Source organism: Panthera leo, chromosome D4 (assembly GCF_018350215.1).
Source record: "Panthera leo isolate Ple1 chromosome D4, P.leo_Ple1_pat1.1, whole genome shotgun sequence".
Classification (NCBI taxonomy): domain Eukaryota; kingdom Metazoa; phylum Chordata; class Mammalia; order Carnivora; family Felidae; genus Panthera; species Panthera leo.
In genome coordinates, this window is record NC_056691.1 from 81737899 (window position 1) to 81755829 (window position 17931).

The window sequence follows — 17931 nt, forward strand, 5'->3', positions numbered from 1 at the left end:
TGAGCTGGCAAACAGGGTACTCCTCTGCTACCAACAGGCATGCATGTCACTTAGTCAACCTGGGACTTTTAGCCATGACAGAGGTAGGTCGATGGAACATATTCTCAGTCCACCTCTTGACAGGAAGGGGAAGTTCTTACCACACACAACATTCTGTTCCTTTTTGTGTGGCTCTGTCTGGAGGAGCATTGAGCACACTGCCAGGAGCTGTTGCTCTATGGGGGGTTATTGGGTTTCTGATCCCTTCCAGAGCTGGGACCAAAATTCTGGGGGCACTCTCCTTCTGTTGTGTGCCACAGTGCCCAACCCACACCTTCTAGAGTCACAGACACATCTAAGTCAAATGGTAGCCTTGCTTGGGAGACACCTAGAGCTTTAATCTGCTTCACTAGTATTTCTGCCTTCTCATGTCCCACACGTGCCCTTCCTTTACCAGATCACCATCATTTCTAGCCTGGACCATGACCAGGCTCCTGACTGGTCTCCCCTCAATACTTCCTGCTCACAACAATCAGAGTGATCTTTTGAAAAGGTAAATCTCAGGGTACCTGGATGGCTCAGTCGGTTAAGCATCCGACTTTGGCTTAGGTCACGATCTCATGGTTCATGAGTTCAAGCCCCACGTTGGGCTCTGTGCTGGCAGCGTGCCTGCTTCAGAATCTCACTCTCTCCTCTCTCTCAGCCCTCCCCTGCTCACACTTTCTCTCTCTCTGTCTCAAAATCAATCAATCAATAACTTAAAAAATATAAATCTCACCATGTCTCAGTCCTTCCTTAAACCTCTCAGTAGCAACTCATTGCTTTGGGGATAAAATACCTACATAAATACTCAGCCTGTCCTGAAATACTGTGATATGTGGTCTCTACCTACCTCTCTGGGCTCATCACAGCTCTCTGCCCATCATTCTCTGAGCTCCAAGCCCACAGGCTTGTTTCAATTCTTCAAATGTGCCATTTGCTTTCCCACCTCCAGGCCTTTGCACATGTCACCACTCCCACCTAAAACACTCTCCTCTGCGTTTTTATTCAGCTAATTCTGACTTTCTCCCTGCAAGCCCCATGGGAAAAAAGGGAAGGCATGGCTATTGGGTTCATCATTAAGATCTTAAACTTAAGCCCAGAACACAGTACAGTACAATAAATATTAGCTCGGTGAACTAATAGATACTCTGCTAACAAGAATGACAGGTTAACTGAAAGACACACACCATAGAAATGGGGTGATTCCTGGGGCACCAGAGCAGCTCAGCCAGTTAAGCACCCGACTCTAGATTTCGGCTCAGGTTATGATCTCAGTCGTGAGATTGAGCCCCGCATCAGGCTCCACATTGGGTGAGGAGCCTGCTTAAGATTCCCTCTCTCTCTCTCTCTCTCTCTCTCTCTCCCCCGCTACTACTCGTGCTCTTTCTCTTGCTCTCTTTGGAAGGAGAGAAGGAAGGAAGGAAGGAAGGAAGGAAGGAAGGAAGGAAGGAAGGAGGAAGGAAGGAAGGAAGGAAGAAGGAAGGAAGGAAGGAAGGAAGGAAGGAAGGAAGGAAGGAGGAAGGAAGGAAGGAAGAAGGAAGGAAGGAAGGAAGGAAGGAAGGAAGGAAGGAAGGAAGAAGGAAGGAAGGAAGGAAGGAAGGAAGGAAGGAAGGAAGGAAGAAGGAAGGAAGGAAGGAAGAAGGAAGGAAGGAAGGAAGGAAGGAAGGAAGGAGGAAGTGGGGTGATTCCAGGTTGCAGCTTCCCAGCCACAGCCATCTGTCCACACAGGCTGAATCATCCCTAACTTCAGGCTCAGCCCATTCCAATCTCTTGGGGAGTGGTTCTCCATCCTAGACAGACATTCCAAGTAGTTTTCAACCCTGGGAGCTTTTACAACCACCTATGACTGTGCCCACCACAAGAGCATCGATCTCACTTCCTGAGAGCTGACGCCACGGCGGGCCCTGGCCTCGAGTTGCCCCCCGTCTGCTGCATCAAACACAATCACGTTTCCTCATCTGTCTTGGAATCATGCTCTGGTACCCGCATCTCCAAGTCACACAGAGGGCCGCGGTGGCCCCGCAGCAGAGGCAGGAAGGCTCCCTGCAGAAGGTGGCTACTGAGCTCGTTCTGCAACAAAAATAGTTTTTCCGACAGAGGAGGAAGACGCCAGACATCTCAGGCAAGAGGAACGGTGTCAAGTGTTAGAAGACCCACAAGAAGAAGTTGCATTGGCGTGGATCATAAAGCATAATAAATAACATCGAGCCCAAAGAACGGATGGGGAAAGTGAGTCAAAGGGCCCCTCTCCTTGGGTAGCACAGTTGTCTTCCCCATACAGAGCCTGGGGACCCACTTAGCCAAACTTTTCCATCCTCCCCGGGCACCAAAGAGTGAGTCATCCCTGGCATTCCCCTGCCACCAGCTGTGGTATCTTTGAGAGTCCCCAAAGGATGTGGAGAGGGAGTCTCCATGGAGGCTAAGGACAGCAGAGAGGGAAGGACTCGGGAGGAAAACAGAAAGAGGCCATTATCCCAGGGCCCAAGAAGAGCATAAGTCCCCCTGTTCCTACATCGGAGTGGGGAACTCTCTGCTACCTGCCCCTGCCATTCTAACCCCAAAAGCTGGCTTGAGCTGCTCTGCTAGAAGATCTCCCCACTCCCCTCCACCTTGTAGGTATGTCCTAACAACCCAGTAACCACATGGAGAGTGGCTGGTGTCCGGACTAAGACATATCAAATGCCTGTGTGCTGAGGAGGGAGAAGCTAAGAACTAGGTCTTGCTAGAAAATGGCCAAGCCACATATTGAGAATTGCCAGACTTAAATGTGCATGACTATAGCAGGGTCTGGAGAGAGCGGATGAGTCAGAACAAAGAGTTCAGCAGAGAGAAAGGAGCCAGCAGGGAAAGAAGCCTCCAGAAAGCTAGAAACTTCAGATGTCAGAGCTGAAAATGCTGTTCGATTTGACCCAGGTCTCGCTACTTAAAGCACAGTGCCCGAACTAACAGCATCAGCATCAAGTGGGAGTTCATTAGAAACCACCCTCCTTCTTGGCAGGGTCTTCATTTCCCAAGATCCCTGGGTGGTTCCTATGCACACTCGAGATTGAGAAGCTCTGCTGCCCGGGGGGCCCAAATCATGCAGCACAGCAGAACCACCTGGAACATTTTTTTTTTCAAGTACAGATTTCAGAGGCCTGCTCTACATCAACTGAGTCCCAATGTCTGGGCAGTGCACAGCCATATATTTTTACACAAAGCTTCACCACTAATTCTAATGACAGAAGTCCACAAGGTAGACTGGGAACCACTGATCTGGCCCAATCGGCTCAATCTAAAGATAACAAGACTGGGGCATCTGGGTGACTCAGTTGGTTAAGCGTCCAACTCTTAATTTCGGCTCAGGTCATGATCTCATGGTCATGAGATTGAGTTCCACATCAGGATTCGTGGATCGAGTCCTTGCTCGGCAAGGAGCCTGCTTGGGATTTTCTCTCTCTCCCTCTCTCTTTGCCCCTCCCCTGCTCGCTCTCTCTCTCTCTCAAAATAAATAAACATTTTTTTAATTAAAAAAAAATAAAGATGAGAGGACTGAGACAGGATAGTGGCCACCATAGGCTTGGGTAATCTATTAAGAGATCTAATTGGGGTCTCTGCCTGGAGACAAAGAAATTGGATGTGAAGCCAGATGCGAGTTTAAGCCCCAACTTTATCCCTTCATGGCTGTGTATCTTGTAATGAATCCCCTCCATTCTTTGGAACTCAGTTTTCTTACCTTCAAGGAAAGATACCCTAGACTGTTCTCATGAGCAGTAAGGTGACAGAAATTAATGGAGAATTAATTCCGTGTTTTGTGCATGTGCATGCACACACACATGCACGTGTGCAAACACACCACACACTCCATAATAGCTACATAACTGAAGTTTGGGGGATCCTTGCACTCAAAAATTTCAAAGCAACTTAAAAGTTCTGAAGCTTCATTGTCCTCACTTTACAGATGGAGAAATGGAGAGGCCCTTGAGGCAGGTCTGCTCCTCACTTTGTGAAGGTGAGTACTGTTTGTATTCCAGGCAGGATGCAGAGACACACAAGGGGTTGACTACCAGCTGGGTTCTGGATGCAGACCTTCAGCCAGTCAGCTGAGTTTGTTTATGGAAAACATGTGGTTTCTCTAACCCTAAAGGCTGTCTTACCTCCACCAGTGACCCCACTAAGAAGGATGGGAAGATCCCTAAAATTCTGTATCCCTAAGGATAGAGGGAAGAATTAGGCATAGTCCCAAATGCTTGATTAGGTGAGAGAGACAAACACTTAGGTAATTACAAAACAATGGAGTAGGGCTATTATAGAACTGGGGTTCCAGCATGAGAGTTTGGGCATTTTGGTGTTGAGATAAAGCTTCCTGGCAAAAAGTGACCCCGAATCTTAAAAGATAAGAAAGATTAGTTCTGGATGTGTGGATGGGGCAAAAGTGAGGCAGCCTTCTGAGATGCCCCAGGGCTCTTTAGATGGGACCCCATCTTTGTGTGGAACAATCAGCTGTATGGTTTATACACATACACATAACAATCATTTTGTGCTTTTTCATCCATTTGTATATTTTTCTGAAAATCATGTTTTCACCTCAATATGTTTTTGAGATTTCTCCACATTGATATGTATGAGTTCAATCCATTCCTGTTTAATTCCCACGAGCCTGCTGGTAAACATTTAGGCTTGGTTAATGTTTGGCCATTACAAACAGTCCAGGAGTGCCTACACCGTTGTGCACATCTCCTTGTATACATGTGCGAGAGTTTTCGAAAGTAAACACCAAGAACAAGGATTACTAGGTGTTATGGACTGAATGTGTCCTCCCTGATGCATATGTGGAATACCTGATCCCCAGTGTCATGGTATTTGAAAGTGGAGCCTTTGGGAGGTAATTAGGTTTAGATGATGTCATGAGGGTGAGGTCCTCATGATGGCATTAGTGCTCTTATCAGAAAAGGTCAGACAGCTTGCTCTCTATCTCTATCTGCCATGAAAGCAACCAGAAGCAAATCAGAAAGAGGGCCCCAACCAGAAGCCAACCACACTGGCACACTGGTCTCAGACTTCCCAGCCTCCAGAATCACAAGAAATAAATGTCTGTTGTTTGAGTCACCCAGTCTGTGGTTCTTTGTTACAGCATCCGCAGGAGACTAATACACTAGGGTATGTGCACAGTTGTGGGCCTTTAACTGCCATATTCTCCCTCAAATGTCCCAATTTATATTTCCATCAGTACGGCCTCAAGAACATGGGACATCACGAAACTTGTTCATCCAAGCTATGCTTTGTAGGAAGAACTTTGTCCTCCCTACCAGGCACAAGTGGGTGCCAGAGGTCTAAGCTTCTCTCAGAGGAAGGAGAAAGAGCACTTACTCAGCCCCTGGCCCCATGCTGCACACCTAATGCCTCTTAGGACCCTCCAACAGCAATAGTCTGTTTTCTAATATACAAGGGGAAAACAGGCCGACGGAAGTGAAGTCACTTGCTCGGATTTACACACCCGAAAGTGGTGGACTCAAAACCAAGTCTACGTACTGCTTATGTTCATACTCTTTTCACTATTTTATACATTCAATCAAGTATTTATTGAGCGCCAGTTACACACCAGACCCTGGAGATACACAGACGAATTGCAGAGCCATTCTTGGTATGTAGTAGTATCCAATAAATGTTGGTTGAATGAATATTGAATCAAGGAGTTCCAAGCCCACAGGAGAGACAGACACATAAAAAAGTATGTGCAATGGAAGGATGGCGTGATGGCATGCCGTGACAGATGGAAGCTCCAGGGCAAACAAGGGGGTATTTTCTTTTCCTTTCAGTGCATTAGGTAAGCCTTTACATCGGAGGTCATCTTCACCAAACAGAGAAAGAGGAAATGCTTCCAGATGCAAGGAACAAGTGCAAAGACACAGGAGTGTGGAGCAGTGTTCTATTTTCTGGAAACTACACTACTTTCGATTGCCTGAAAGTTGCTTCCTTCCAGTATTGAGGCAAGGCATTAACTCAGTTCAGTTCATCAATACTTTGTGAAAATTCCTACTCTGTACCAGGCCCCGTGTGAGATAGATGCTTTACACACATTATCTCATTTAATCCTTGCACCATTTTTTTCTCATTACACAGATGAGAAAATTGAGGCTCAGAGAGGTGAACAGCCTGGCCCTGGAATACATTCAAATCTTCTGTTCTTTCCACTCCTTGCTGTCTCCCCAAGATACCAGACCACTACTGTGCTCTCTCCACCCAGGTCCCACTCCAATGGAAAGATGTCCTTCCAGAACCTCAAGACCCATAGCTTGTTGCCCTTTGGGTCAGGAGACTCTGCTCATTTAATTGTCTCTTTTCCTCCTTGGGAAACTGGAGAGCAGAATGCATATTGAGTCATGGAATTTTCCATCCTTGGCCAGACACTATCACCCCACTCATCATTTGTTCATTCAACAAATATTTGTTCAGCACCTACTATGTGCCAGGCAATGTTCTCAGTACTGTGAATACAAAATTGAATAAGACAAACAAGATTTCTGCCCTCATGAAAGTTAAGTTGTAGTGACTCCTCAGAGTTAAAAACGAAGGTTTGGAGAGGTTATATGGCTTGTCCAAGGACACATAGCAATTTTATGACACAGGTAGGACTGAAGCCCAAGTCTGCCTGACTCCTGGTGCTTTCTCCTCCATGGTGGGCAAAACCTTTCTCTTACATCCCTCTCGCTTTGCCTCCCCTTAGTCTCTGTCCAGCAGGATGACTGCAGAGAACTTCACGTGGGCCCCTGCTGAATTCATCCTCCTGGGCATCACGGATCGCTGGGACCTACGTGTGACCCTCTTCCTGATTTTCCTACCAGTCTACCTGGTGAGCCTGCTGGGAAACGTGGGCATGGTGCTGCTAATCCAAGTGGATGCCCGGCTCCACACACCTATGTACTTCTTCCTGGCCAACCTCTCCCTGCTGGACACCTGCTATTCCTCAGCCATCGCCCCCAAGATGCTGGTGGACTTACTGCTGCCCCACGCCACCATCCCTTACACGGCCTGTGCCCTCCAGATGTTTGTGTTCGCAGGGCTGGCTGATGCCGAGTGTTGCCTGTTGTCAGCGATGGCCTATGACCGCTATGTGGCCATCGGAAACCCTCTTCTCTACACAACAGCCATGTCGCAGCGTGTATGCCTGGCCTTGCTGGGAGCATCAGGCCTGGGCGGGGCAGTGAGTGCCATTATCCACACGACCTTCACCTTCCGCCTGAATTTCTGCCGCTCCCGGGAGGTCAACAGCTTCTTCTGTGATATCCCTCCACTGCTGGCCATCTCCTGCAATGACACCAGTCTCAATGAGCTCCTCCTCTTTGCCATCTGTGGCTTCATCCAGACAGCCACGGTGTTGGTTATTGTCGTGTCATATGGTTTCATTGCCGGGGCTGTGATTCGCATGCCCTCGGCTGACGGCCGTCGGCGAGCAGCCTCTACCTGTGGCTCCCACCTCACGGCTGTAACCATGCTGTATGGGACACTCACTTTCATGTACCTGCGTCCCAGCTCCAGCTATGCCCTGGACACTGACAAGATGGCATCTGTGTTCTACACTCTTGTCATCCCAGCTCTCAACCCTGTCATCTACAGCCTCCGCAACAAGGAGGTCAAGGAGGCAGTCAGAAGAACCTGGAGCCGATTCCGCCGTCCAGGTCCGGAGCACGAATGAGAAGTCTGAGGAGCTTGGTTGGGACTATGACAAGATAAGAGGACAGTGTCTGGCCCCTGCCACTCTGGGCAAAGATAGATGAACTTGTGGCTTGGGTGTCTCTTGTCATTGTTTAAGGGACTGGAAAGGGGGAGAAAAGGAAACTTTACAGCCAGGAGGCGAGAATCTTCCTAGGGGGTTAATCTAGAACTAGATCAGATTCTAGAGTAACATTAACAAGATCAGGTTCATGTGGCTGTTGAGCTCTCTTAGGTTCCTCAGTGTTCACAACTTGAGTCCCTAGAGATTACCAGGTGAACTTATTGGATGCATTTGCCACTTGCACTTCTAGAAGGCTGATTCCCAGACACACCAGGTAAAAACTGTATTGCCTCCAAGTGTTCCTAGATTCTTGCCCTTTTAATGTTCTTCATGAGCAGTGAGTCTGCTGTTGGCCTCTTTGACCCCAAGAGAGCATCTTCAGATGCTCATGCCAAAGTATGGTACTGAATCTGGTGAGATAAATACCCCCTCCCTACTGGCCTCTGTATTCCAACTCTCAGGGAAGTGGCTGAACAGCACAGGAACAAACACAAGCTCATTCCCAAAATCCCAACAGTTAGGTTAGAATCTGGCTTCTAATCAGATTTGTGACACAGGTAGGATTGAAGTTACTTTAGTTCAGGCATATGATGAAGTTAGGAAAAAGTCAGAATTACCGGTGTGGTTAGAATAGAGTTAGGGGGGCGCCTGGGTGGCTCAGTCGGTTAAGCAGCCGACTTCAGCTCAGGTCATGATCTCACGGTCCGTGGGTTCGAGCCCCGCATCGGGCTCTGTGCTGACAGCTCGGAGCCTGGAGCCTGTTTCGGATTCTGTGTCTCCCTCTCTCTGACCCTCCCCCATTCATGCTCTGTCTCTCTCTGTCTCAAAAATAAATAGACGTTAAAAAAATAAATAAATAAAAATAAATTTAAAAAAAAAGAATAGAGTTAGGATTAGGGTTCTGATTATGTCTAAGACTTTGATTAGGGTAAGGATAGACCCAGGGGTAGGTTTGGAATTTAAAAGCAATCAGAGAAATCTAGGATTGAATTAAAGTTACATACATTATAGGATTTGGGTTGATTTTCATTAGTAGTAGGTTTGGCATAAATTTAGGAGTCAGAGTTTGAATAAACTTGAGCTCTTATTAGAAATTGTTAAGGATTGGGGCACCTGGGTGGCTCAGTCGGTTGAGCGTCTGACTCTTGATCTCAGCTCAGGTCCTGATCTCAGGGTTATGAGTTCAAGCCCTGCATTGGGCTCCACACTGGGCATTTAAAAAAAAGAGAGAGAGAGAGAGAGAGAGAAAATGGTTGAGAGTTAGTTTTGGAGTACAAGACTAATATTGGAGTTCAGGTTTCATTTTTATTGCTAGATTACATTTGGGTTAGAGTGTAGTCTGTATCAAAAGATCTGTTAGATAAGTTGATATGCAAATAAGATTTGTGATAAATTTAAGTCACAGTCTAGAGTTATTATTACAGTTAATCTAGGCTCAGAACTAAAGGAGAATTAGACATGAGAAGAGTATTTTATCAAATTGACATGTCTTGGGTCTTAATTCAAGATTTATTTAGGGTTATAGATAATGATTCATGTTTCCTAAAGCTTAGAGGTAGGTACAAGATGGTTATTGGTGTGCTTAAATTTCATTCAGGGTTATGAGCCTACTCTGATTAGCATGTGGTCCAGTACGGTAGACTGCTTTATGTTTGGCTTACGACATCCAAAAGCAGAATCAGGGGTAGGAGAGGGAATGCCATGACCCTCCTGGGTAACAACAATGCTCTCAGCCTGGAGTCACGCTAGAACCTTCTGACGCAATGCTCTTGGGATTTTCTTTCACCCAGAGTTCACGGTTTTGACAGATTTTGTCTCCCTGACTCATGACTCATGACTCATACATGACTCAGGTACATATGGGCAAGGCCCAAGGCACTGCGTTCTCCCTGGGAAGTCCCTGAATGCAGAGAAACAGGACAGGAGGGGACCCCAAGAGTTAGGGCAGGAGCTGAGGAGAGGTGAAGCATGGCCAGAGCCAATGTCATCTCCACCTGATCTCTCCTCCATTTCCCCTGATTTAGCTGAGATGAGGCCAGGAGTGTTGAAGTATGGGGCTCAAATGTTTATAGCGGCACTCTCAACAATAGCCAAATTATGGAAAGAGCCTAAATGTCCATCAACTGATGAATGGATAAAGAAATTGTGGTTTATATACACAATGGAATACTACGTGGCAATGAGAAAAAATGAAATATGGCCTTTTGTAGCAACATGGATGGAACTGGAGAGTGTGATGCTAAGTGAAATAAGCCATACAGAGAAAGACAGATACCATATGGTTTCACTCTTATGTGGATCCTGAGAAACATAACAGAAACCCATGGGGGAGGGGAAGGAAAAAAAAAAAAAAAAAAAAGAGGCTAGAATGGGAGAGAGCCAAAGCATAAGAGACTGTTAAAAACTGAGAACAAACTGAGGGTTGATGGGGGGTGGGAGGGAGGGCAGGGTGGGAGGGAGGGCAGGGTGGGTGATGGGTATTGAGGAGGGCACCTTTTGGGATGAGCACTGGGTGTTGTATGGAAACCAATTTGACAGTAAATTTCATATATTAAAAAAAAATAAATAAATAAATAAAAAAAAAAAAAAAAAAAGAAGTATGGGGCTCAAACTCTAATAGGCTCCCCACCGATTCTCTTCCTTGAGCCCCAGACAGGGGCCAACTTCACCACACCAACTTCCCTTCAAGGAGAAATCAGCCACCAGGCACCAAGATTGCAAGAAGACAGAAGTTTCAGCCCGGCTCGTTGGGAATGTGGCACTCCTTGATATCAGGACCAGGGTACCCTCTCTCTCGGTAACTGTGGTCTTCTTGGTGGGGGGGGGGGGGGAGGTCCCAGTCTGATAGACAGAGGGATATGCACAAAACTGTCTCCTCATATCTTACAGAATTTTATAGGTTTCCTGACAGGATCATCAACTCGTCCTGGTTTGCCCAGAGCTGTCCTGGTTTTAAAACACCAAGTTCTTTGAGCACCTGCCCCAGTGCTGGGAAAACCAGAGTGGTTGGTCACCTTATTTCCTGATGAGCCAGCATCTTGAGCGCAGAGGGTACAATATCCCAAATCAGCACCTTGTGACAAAGGTTCACGTAAATTAAAACCGCTTCTTCCATCACGAGATTTTACGATCCTTCCCTAGCTCTTACCTCCTATCCCACCTCCTATTCTAACAGTTGTTACCTCACTGTAACAACTCACTTGCCATGACAATGGTTGGAGGCATTATCAGAAAAGTTGGCAGCCTCCAAGAATGTGAATTTTGTCCCCAGTTCAATAATGTCTATACTTAAAAGACCTCCTCAGTGGTCTTTTCTTCCTTTTGCAGGTTCTTGGGCTCTCGTGACACATACAGCCGCCACCACGATCAGGGAAGTTTCCAGAAGCATCTGGCCTCTTCCACTGCCGTGGCCCCACAGGATGTCCATGTTTCGCAGCAGTGGAACAACCAAATGCAATAATTACATAAATCCTACACATTACCATGAAGTTGCAGGCTACTATGCTGGGCCTATTTGATAGATAAGAAAACAAACGAGAGAGAAGGGAAAAGAGTGGAAGGCAGTAACAGAGCCCACTCTGGAGGGTAAGGGAAGAGACACAGATCCTCAATCCCAGAGTGAAATGTCCAGTAAAGCTCCCCAGTCGCTGATAAAGCATTCCCCTTTAAACCTCCTTCAATGCCATTTACCAAGATAAGCAGTCAGGACAAGAGCAGGCTTGAGGTGGGGAAAACTGGGGGTCTGATTTAGGGCACTTACTGCACAAAGTGAGGTGGGCCCTGAAGCATGGGTGGAAATTGGGAAAGGAGCGTTCCGTGGGGGAAGGACAAACGGACACAAAGACATGGCAAACGAAATAAGCCCAGCGTGTGCAGGAGACTTTAGGGATACCAATGTAACTGGCTTGAGAGGAACGTATTAGAAAAGAAGCAGAGGGGAGTATGAAGATTGAGGGTCTGGGAATGATTTCCATGGGTGAGATATCACATAGGGAACATGGACTTTATTTAATAGGCAATAGGGAACCATGGAGTGTTCTTATGTTCCAAACCACCCTTTATGGTTGTTCTGACACCCAGCCATGCCAAGCCATTCCCACCTGGAATGCTGCACACAACATCATTCCCTTATGTCACAATACACACCCAGCAACCCCTCCCCAACACAGACCCAGTCCCCGATGGGAAACAGCCATGCACAAAGAAACACTTTCATAGGTATGGCCACCCACACGGACACAGATGTAGCTGCCACACTCAGACACACACTCAAGCCCGTGACATATTTGGCTGCATAGAGACACAGTCTGTCTCCACACCCCGGCATACAATCCTACACATACACACACACACACACACACACACACACACACACACAGCCACACGTACTGCCAGTCACCAGAGGCACAACCCTCCCGTACTCCTACACTTCCTGCAAGAAGCCACAGCTGAGAGGACAGGCGGGTTGGCCCCAGAAGCTAATGTGGTAAACCCTGGGCTCCCCGGCCCCTGCCCCCGTTCACTCTGCTTGGGGTTCAGGAATCAGCCTGACCCTTGCTTCTGGCCTTCACAAGACAGGGGCTGAGGGCCAGCAACCTCACCACACATGAGCTTCTGAATGTCCCTCGAGGGCGAGGCGACACCAAGCACCCTTTCTCCCATCAAATTGGACCCTGGAGAGGAAGAATAAGGAATCCCAGAGCTGAGCTGCCTCCTGCCCCAGGGATGAGGGCCAAGCGAAGGGGCGGGGTTGCCTCTGGGGCTAAGGTGTTCCCGAGGCCCCCAACCCCTTAAGTTGTGGCTAATAACTCCCTCCTCCAACACTCTGGGACAGACTACACCTGGCCCCCACTGCTGTTCCCTCCTGCGATGCCAAGAGGCCAGAGGGTACACTTGGGGCAAAAGGCCAGACTGGAAAATGTGCACGAGACACATGTGTGCTGTTTGTGTGAGGCTATGATTGTGCAGTACCGTCACCGTTCACTGTATCATTGGGGGGATGGGGCAGCGTGTACGTGGATGTGCCCCTCCAGGGTGGTGCATCTCTGCCGTGGCCCATCATGAGCTTAGGTGAGTGTGGCCATGTGCGTGAAAGCGGGAGGCTGTGGGCCCCTGAGGCTGTGCATGAGAATGTGCTGGATGAGGGGATCAGGAGCGATAGCACGTGCACAAACACGCTCTGGTAGAGTGCTTACACAGGTAAGTGGTCAGTGAAAGCACAAACGTGTGGAGGGTCCCAGTAGCTGTGTGTTGCTGCTGTAAGCTTCCATGAGCAGGAGTATGTGAATGATCGTCACTCTCTTAGCCCCAGTGCCATTTTGTGACTGCATTTGACAATCCGTTTATGTGTATGATGATTTGAGTCCATGGGTCATGTGGTTTTATTTGTCTGCTTACTTACGTGTGATGTGCGTGCTGGGTCCACATTTCTGCGTGTGATTGATTGTGCCTGTGTATTTGCAGAGACCAGCTTGAGGCTGCACACATCTGCAAGCCTGTGCAGGTGTGTCTGTGATTGTATATGAATATTCCTGCAAACAGCTCAGTGCATTTTCATGTTCACTGGGACCCATGAAGACGGGGGCCAGAACAGGTCCAGTTTTTAGAAGTCATTTTACAAAGAACTGTCCCCTCCCCCGCCCCCACCTCCCGCCGCCAATCCGACTCTCCATCCACCCTGATCCTCTCACTCTCCTGGAAGGTGGGATGTGATTGGGAGTTTGAAAACACGCTCAACAGGGAGCCAAGGTCAGAGGATTCTTCTTACCCAAAGGAGGAAGAGAAGGAAGACACTGGGGTAGGGAGGGCCTTGGTGTAATTTTTTATTTATTTGTGATAGAGAAGGACACAGGAAAAAATTAAGAGATCATTCCCCTGCAGGGTTGGCCTCTGCAAAGCCTCCAGCAAACCAGTGTCCTAAAACCCCTCTCCTTTTAAGACCCCTTCTTGGAGAACTGTCCAAGATTTCTGCTGTGAGAATCAGACAGGCGGGAAAGAATGGAAGACGTTAAAACAAGTGGCCAGTGTCCTTAGGAGTCAAGTCCCTGCATCTGGCAGGTGCATTTATCTGTCTGTACAAGTTTCTCACAGAGAGTTGTGCATTTGCTTGCTTCCCAAAAAATGTTTGATTTCATGGGGATAGTTCGCTAGGTATCTGGGGAGTCATCCAGATTCTTTGGGTTTTTTTTGTTTTTTTTTTTTTTTTGCTAAGTCTGAAAATATCTTTATTCTTCTCTCACGCTTGATTATTATTTCGGTTAAGTATGGAATTCTAGGTTCAAAATATTTTTTTTCCCTTCAGAATCTGAAGATATTGCTCAACTGTGTTCTACCATCTCCTGTCGATGAAACACTTGATGGCAGACTGTTATCTGAATATCATTAGACCCTTGGGCTCCACGCGCTCGGAGGTATTGGGCTCTGCTCTTTATCCTCAGGGTTCTAAAATGTCACAATTTGTGTTTAGGTATTTGGAGTTATGTTTCCATATAAAACATGTGCCCTTCAGATTTGGGATTTTTATTTCTTTCATGTGTTCCTCCCTTCCATCTTGTTTTGTTCTATTTCCCCCCATTCCTACTTTCCTCAAATAAGTGCCGGGGGGTCAGATCTCTTATCTGCTGTATTGATCCCCTCTTTATCTTTTCTTCCTTATTTTCTTCCTTCTCCAGGCTCCATCCTGGGCAATATCTTTTGTTCTGTGTTTTGCTTACAATCACAAAGCATCAAAGTTGGAAGCAGCCTGGAAGATCACCTGGTTCAGCTCCCTTATTTTACAGATGGGAAACCTAGGGCCAGAAAGGAAGAAGGTTCGGGGCGGTAACACGACTTGCCCACTGTCACACTTGTGTGTAACACCAGGGCTGCCTGACTCCATACCCACAATTTTCCCCGTTGACAGGAAGCCTTGAGCAATTTAGCCACCCTTCACCCTTTTCCTTTGAAGCTGGGGAGATGACCCATCAGTAAAAAGGAACCCCTGGGGTCTTAGGTGAAGAACCAGCCTGGCCATGGATGCTACCAATGAGTCTTCAGAGGGAGCCCCATTCATCCTGCTGGGACTGACAACAAGTCCTGAACAGCGGCGGCCTCTCTTTGGGTTATTCTTGGTCCTGTACGTAGCAGGCATCCTGGGTAATGGACTCATCGTGGCCGCCATACGGGCCAGTCCAGCCCTTCGTGCACCCATGTACTTCCTGCTGGCCCATCTGTCCTTTGCTGACCTCTGCTTTACCTCCATCACTGTACCCAAGATGTTGACCAACTTGTTGGCCCATGACCGCTCCATCTCCGTGGCTGGCTGTCTGACCCAGATGTACTTCTTCTTTGCCCTGGGTGTAACCGATAGCTGTCTCCTGGCCGCCATGGCCTATGACCGCTATGTGGCCATCTGCCACCCCCTCCACTATGCCACAAGGATGTCCCGGGCCGTGTGCAAAGCCCTGGTGGGGACCGCATGGCTGGTGTCCCACGTCCACTCCCTCCTGCATATCCTGCTTATGGCCCGCCTGTCCTTCTGTGCCTCCCACCATGTGCCCCACTTCTTCTGTGACCACCAGCCTCTCTTAAGGCTCTCGTGCTCTGACACCCGCCACATCCAGCTGCTCATCTTCACTGAGGGTGCCGCGGTGGTGGTCACTCCCTTCCTGCTCATCCTTGCCTCCTACGGGGCCATCGCAGCTGCGGTGCTCCGGCTGCCGTCAGCCTCTGGGAGGCTCCGGGCTGTGTCCACCTGTGGCTCCCACCTGGCAGTGGTGAGCCTCTTCTATGGGACAGTCATTGCAGTGTACTTCCAGCCCACATCTCGGTATGAGGCAGAGCGGGGCCGTGTGGCCACCGTCATGTACACCGTAGTCACCCCCATGCTAAACCCTGTGATCTATAGCCTCCGGAACCGTGACGTGCAGGGGGCACTCCGAGCCCTCTTCACTGGGCGGAGGATCTCAGCTGGCGACTCCTAAGGCCTGGACCTCACCGAGCACAGGCTACATCACCCACGGTGACAACTCATGAATGTGATCATCTGTTCTATGCTTTTTTCCAAAATGACAATAACAGCTATCACTTTCCAGGCACCCACACCGTGAGGCAGAGCTCTGCCTGATCTTACGTGATTCCCACAAAAACCAGGGAAGCTGTTGTTATGATCCCGTTTCATAGAGGAGGAAACTGGATTCAAAGAGAAGAGCTGACTTTCCCAAGCTTACATAATTTTTAGGTGGCAGAGCTTGGACCCTTTCTGCCACATCATTCCCTCTTCCAACATTCACTCCCAGGCACTTAGGGAGTCCGCTATCATTTTCTGAGGACCTAAAGCTATACGGGAAGGTGCATACCCCCAGGTCTTGCTCTGGGGGATTGGCACTTTATTTTTCCATCCCATCACCAGCTATTCTCAAATAAATGACTTCTCGACTGCCTGGGACATGGATAGAAGTTCACAGGCCATGTGTCAAGGGTTGACCTCTCCCAGTGAACACAGTCTGGCACATAGGAGGCACTGTGCACACCTGACATGAATAAATGTTTGTACGTTTATGCTAATAAGCATTTAGAAGCTGTCCGTACTTTAAATTCTTTGTTCTCATACTTGTTTACTATGATGCCACCTGTTGGGCTACATCTGGAATCCTGTAGAAGGAGCATGCAGTGGGCATGCACTATAAATAAATTAATTAAATGAAGCAAAGCAGGAAAGAAAGGATGCGACACAGGCATCAGGGGCAGATGGAAGAGGTAGTTTTTATCAGGTGCTAGCCCTTGACTTATTTTCACCCACACAAAGCATGGGTATTCTAATTGCCACTTTATGAAATTGAGGCTCAAAGATGGTGGGCTAGTCGGTAGCAGAATCAGAACAAGTCCTTTTGCTATGAGTCGCTCAGGTGTATTTCCACTGGGCCCCATAGAATCCAGACCCCAGATTTGGAAGAACTTACAAAAAGAAACCCCAGACCAGGGCAGGCACACTGGCTCAGGTGAGGACACATCTGGGGTCAGAAAGGCTTCCTGGTACGTCCAGTCTTTTACCAAATAGGTCTCTCTTTTATGCCTATGTCTCTCCAAGAAGTCCACACCCATTCCCCCACTCCCTTCCTTCCGGCCCCTGCCCTTCCAGGGAGGTGGAGGGCTATAGCAGTCCTGGCCTTTCCAGGCCCTTTCCAGCTCCCACTAACAAACCTGCCACCACCCAGTCCTAGAACTCCTATGCTCTGCTGTTTAGATCTAAATGGGAATTCAACGATCTTTAGACCATCAGTTTAAGCAAAACAAAACAAAACAAAATGAAAACCAAAAAAAAACAAAAACAACCCTCTTTTTTTCTAATAAAACCTTACACAGAAACATCATATAGAAAACAGAAGGAAGGGGCGCCTGGGTGGCTCAGTGGGTTGGTTAAGTGTGCGACTTTCACTCGGGTCGTAATTTTGTGGTTTGTGAGTTCGAGCCCCACATCAGACTCCCTGCTATCAGCACAGAGCCACTTCAGATCCTCTGTCCTCCTCTCTGCCCCTTCCCTGCTTGCACTCTCTCTGTCTCTCTCAAAAATAAATAAGCATTTAAAAAAAACAAACAAGGGGGGTAGAGCCACAGGGTATAAGTGAGGTGAGAGTCAAAGGCACCTTCTTAGCCTCCTTGATGCCCCTCCTCCACCTCCCTGAGGGGACGCTGATCTAATCAACCCCTTCGTTTGATGGGCATGAGGTCCAAACCCCTTCGTTTGGACATGAGGTCCAGAGTGGTTAAGGGACCTGCCCAAGTCCACACACACTCAGTGGCAACCTGCAGGCTTCCTTGTTCAGCCCACCAAAACCTGCAATGATACTGAAGCCATCCTTTCCTATCCTGCCCAGTCCCCAGGCTGCCTGCTCCTGCTGTGAGGCCAGATCCTGGCTACTCTACAGATAGACTGTCCCTTGTTTCACAACCCACTTCCTCCCTGTGCCTTGTCTAAAGCTTCACAAACATACTGGTCACGATGCTCATCAACCATTCCACACGGGCACCATCAGCCCTACCTTAGGGACCTGGCTAGGTGTCATGAGGGACTTGGACACATTCTATGAGCTGACCAGGAGGGACCCTGCCTGAGTTCTCTCTGTGTCTCTAGAACCTGGCACAGAGACTATGCGTGTGATATGCTGCTGCTCTGT

At 48.2% G+C, this 17931-nt stretch overlaps 2 protein-coding genes across 2 annotated transcripts; both read left to right on the top strand.

Moving 5' to 3' along the window:
* Window positions 1-6742: 6742 nt before the first annotated feature.
* Window positions 6743-7696, top strand: LOC122204606 (olfactory receptor 5C1). The gene has a single exon (XM_042912122.1). The coding sequence runs from the start codon at window positions 6743-6745 to the stop codon at window positions 7694-7696; it is 954 nt and encodes a 317-aa protein (XP_042768056.1).
* Window positions 7697-14419: 6723 nt separating this feature from the next.
* Window positions 14420-16268, top strand: LOC122205258 (olfactory receptor 1K1). Its single transcript, XM_042913480.1, has one exon. The coding sequence runs from the start codon at window positions 14788-14790 to the stop codon at window positions 15736-15738; it is 951 nt and encodes a 316-aa protein (XP_042769414.1). The 5' UTR covers window positions 14420-14787; the 3' UTR covers window positions 15739-16268.
* Window positions 16269-17931: the final 1663 nt, after the last annotated feature.

Coding starts and splice junctions, on each gene's coding strand:
- LOC122204606 (XM_042912122.1), top strand. CDS start 6,743: ATGACTGCAGAGAACTTCACGTGGGCCCCTGCTGAATTCATCCTCCTG.
- LOC122205258 (XM_042913480.1), top strand. CDS start 14,788: ATGGATGCTACCAATGAGTCTTCAGAGGGAGCCCCATTCATCCTGCTG.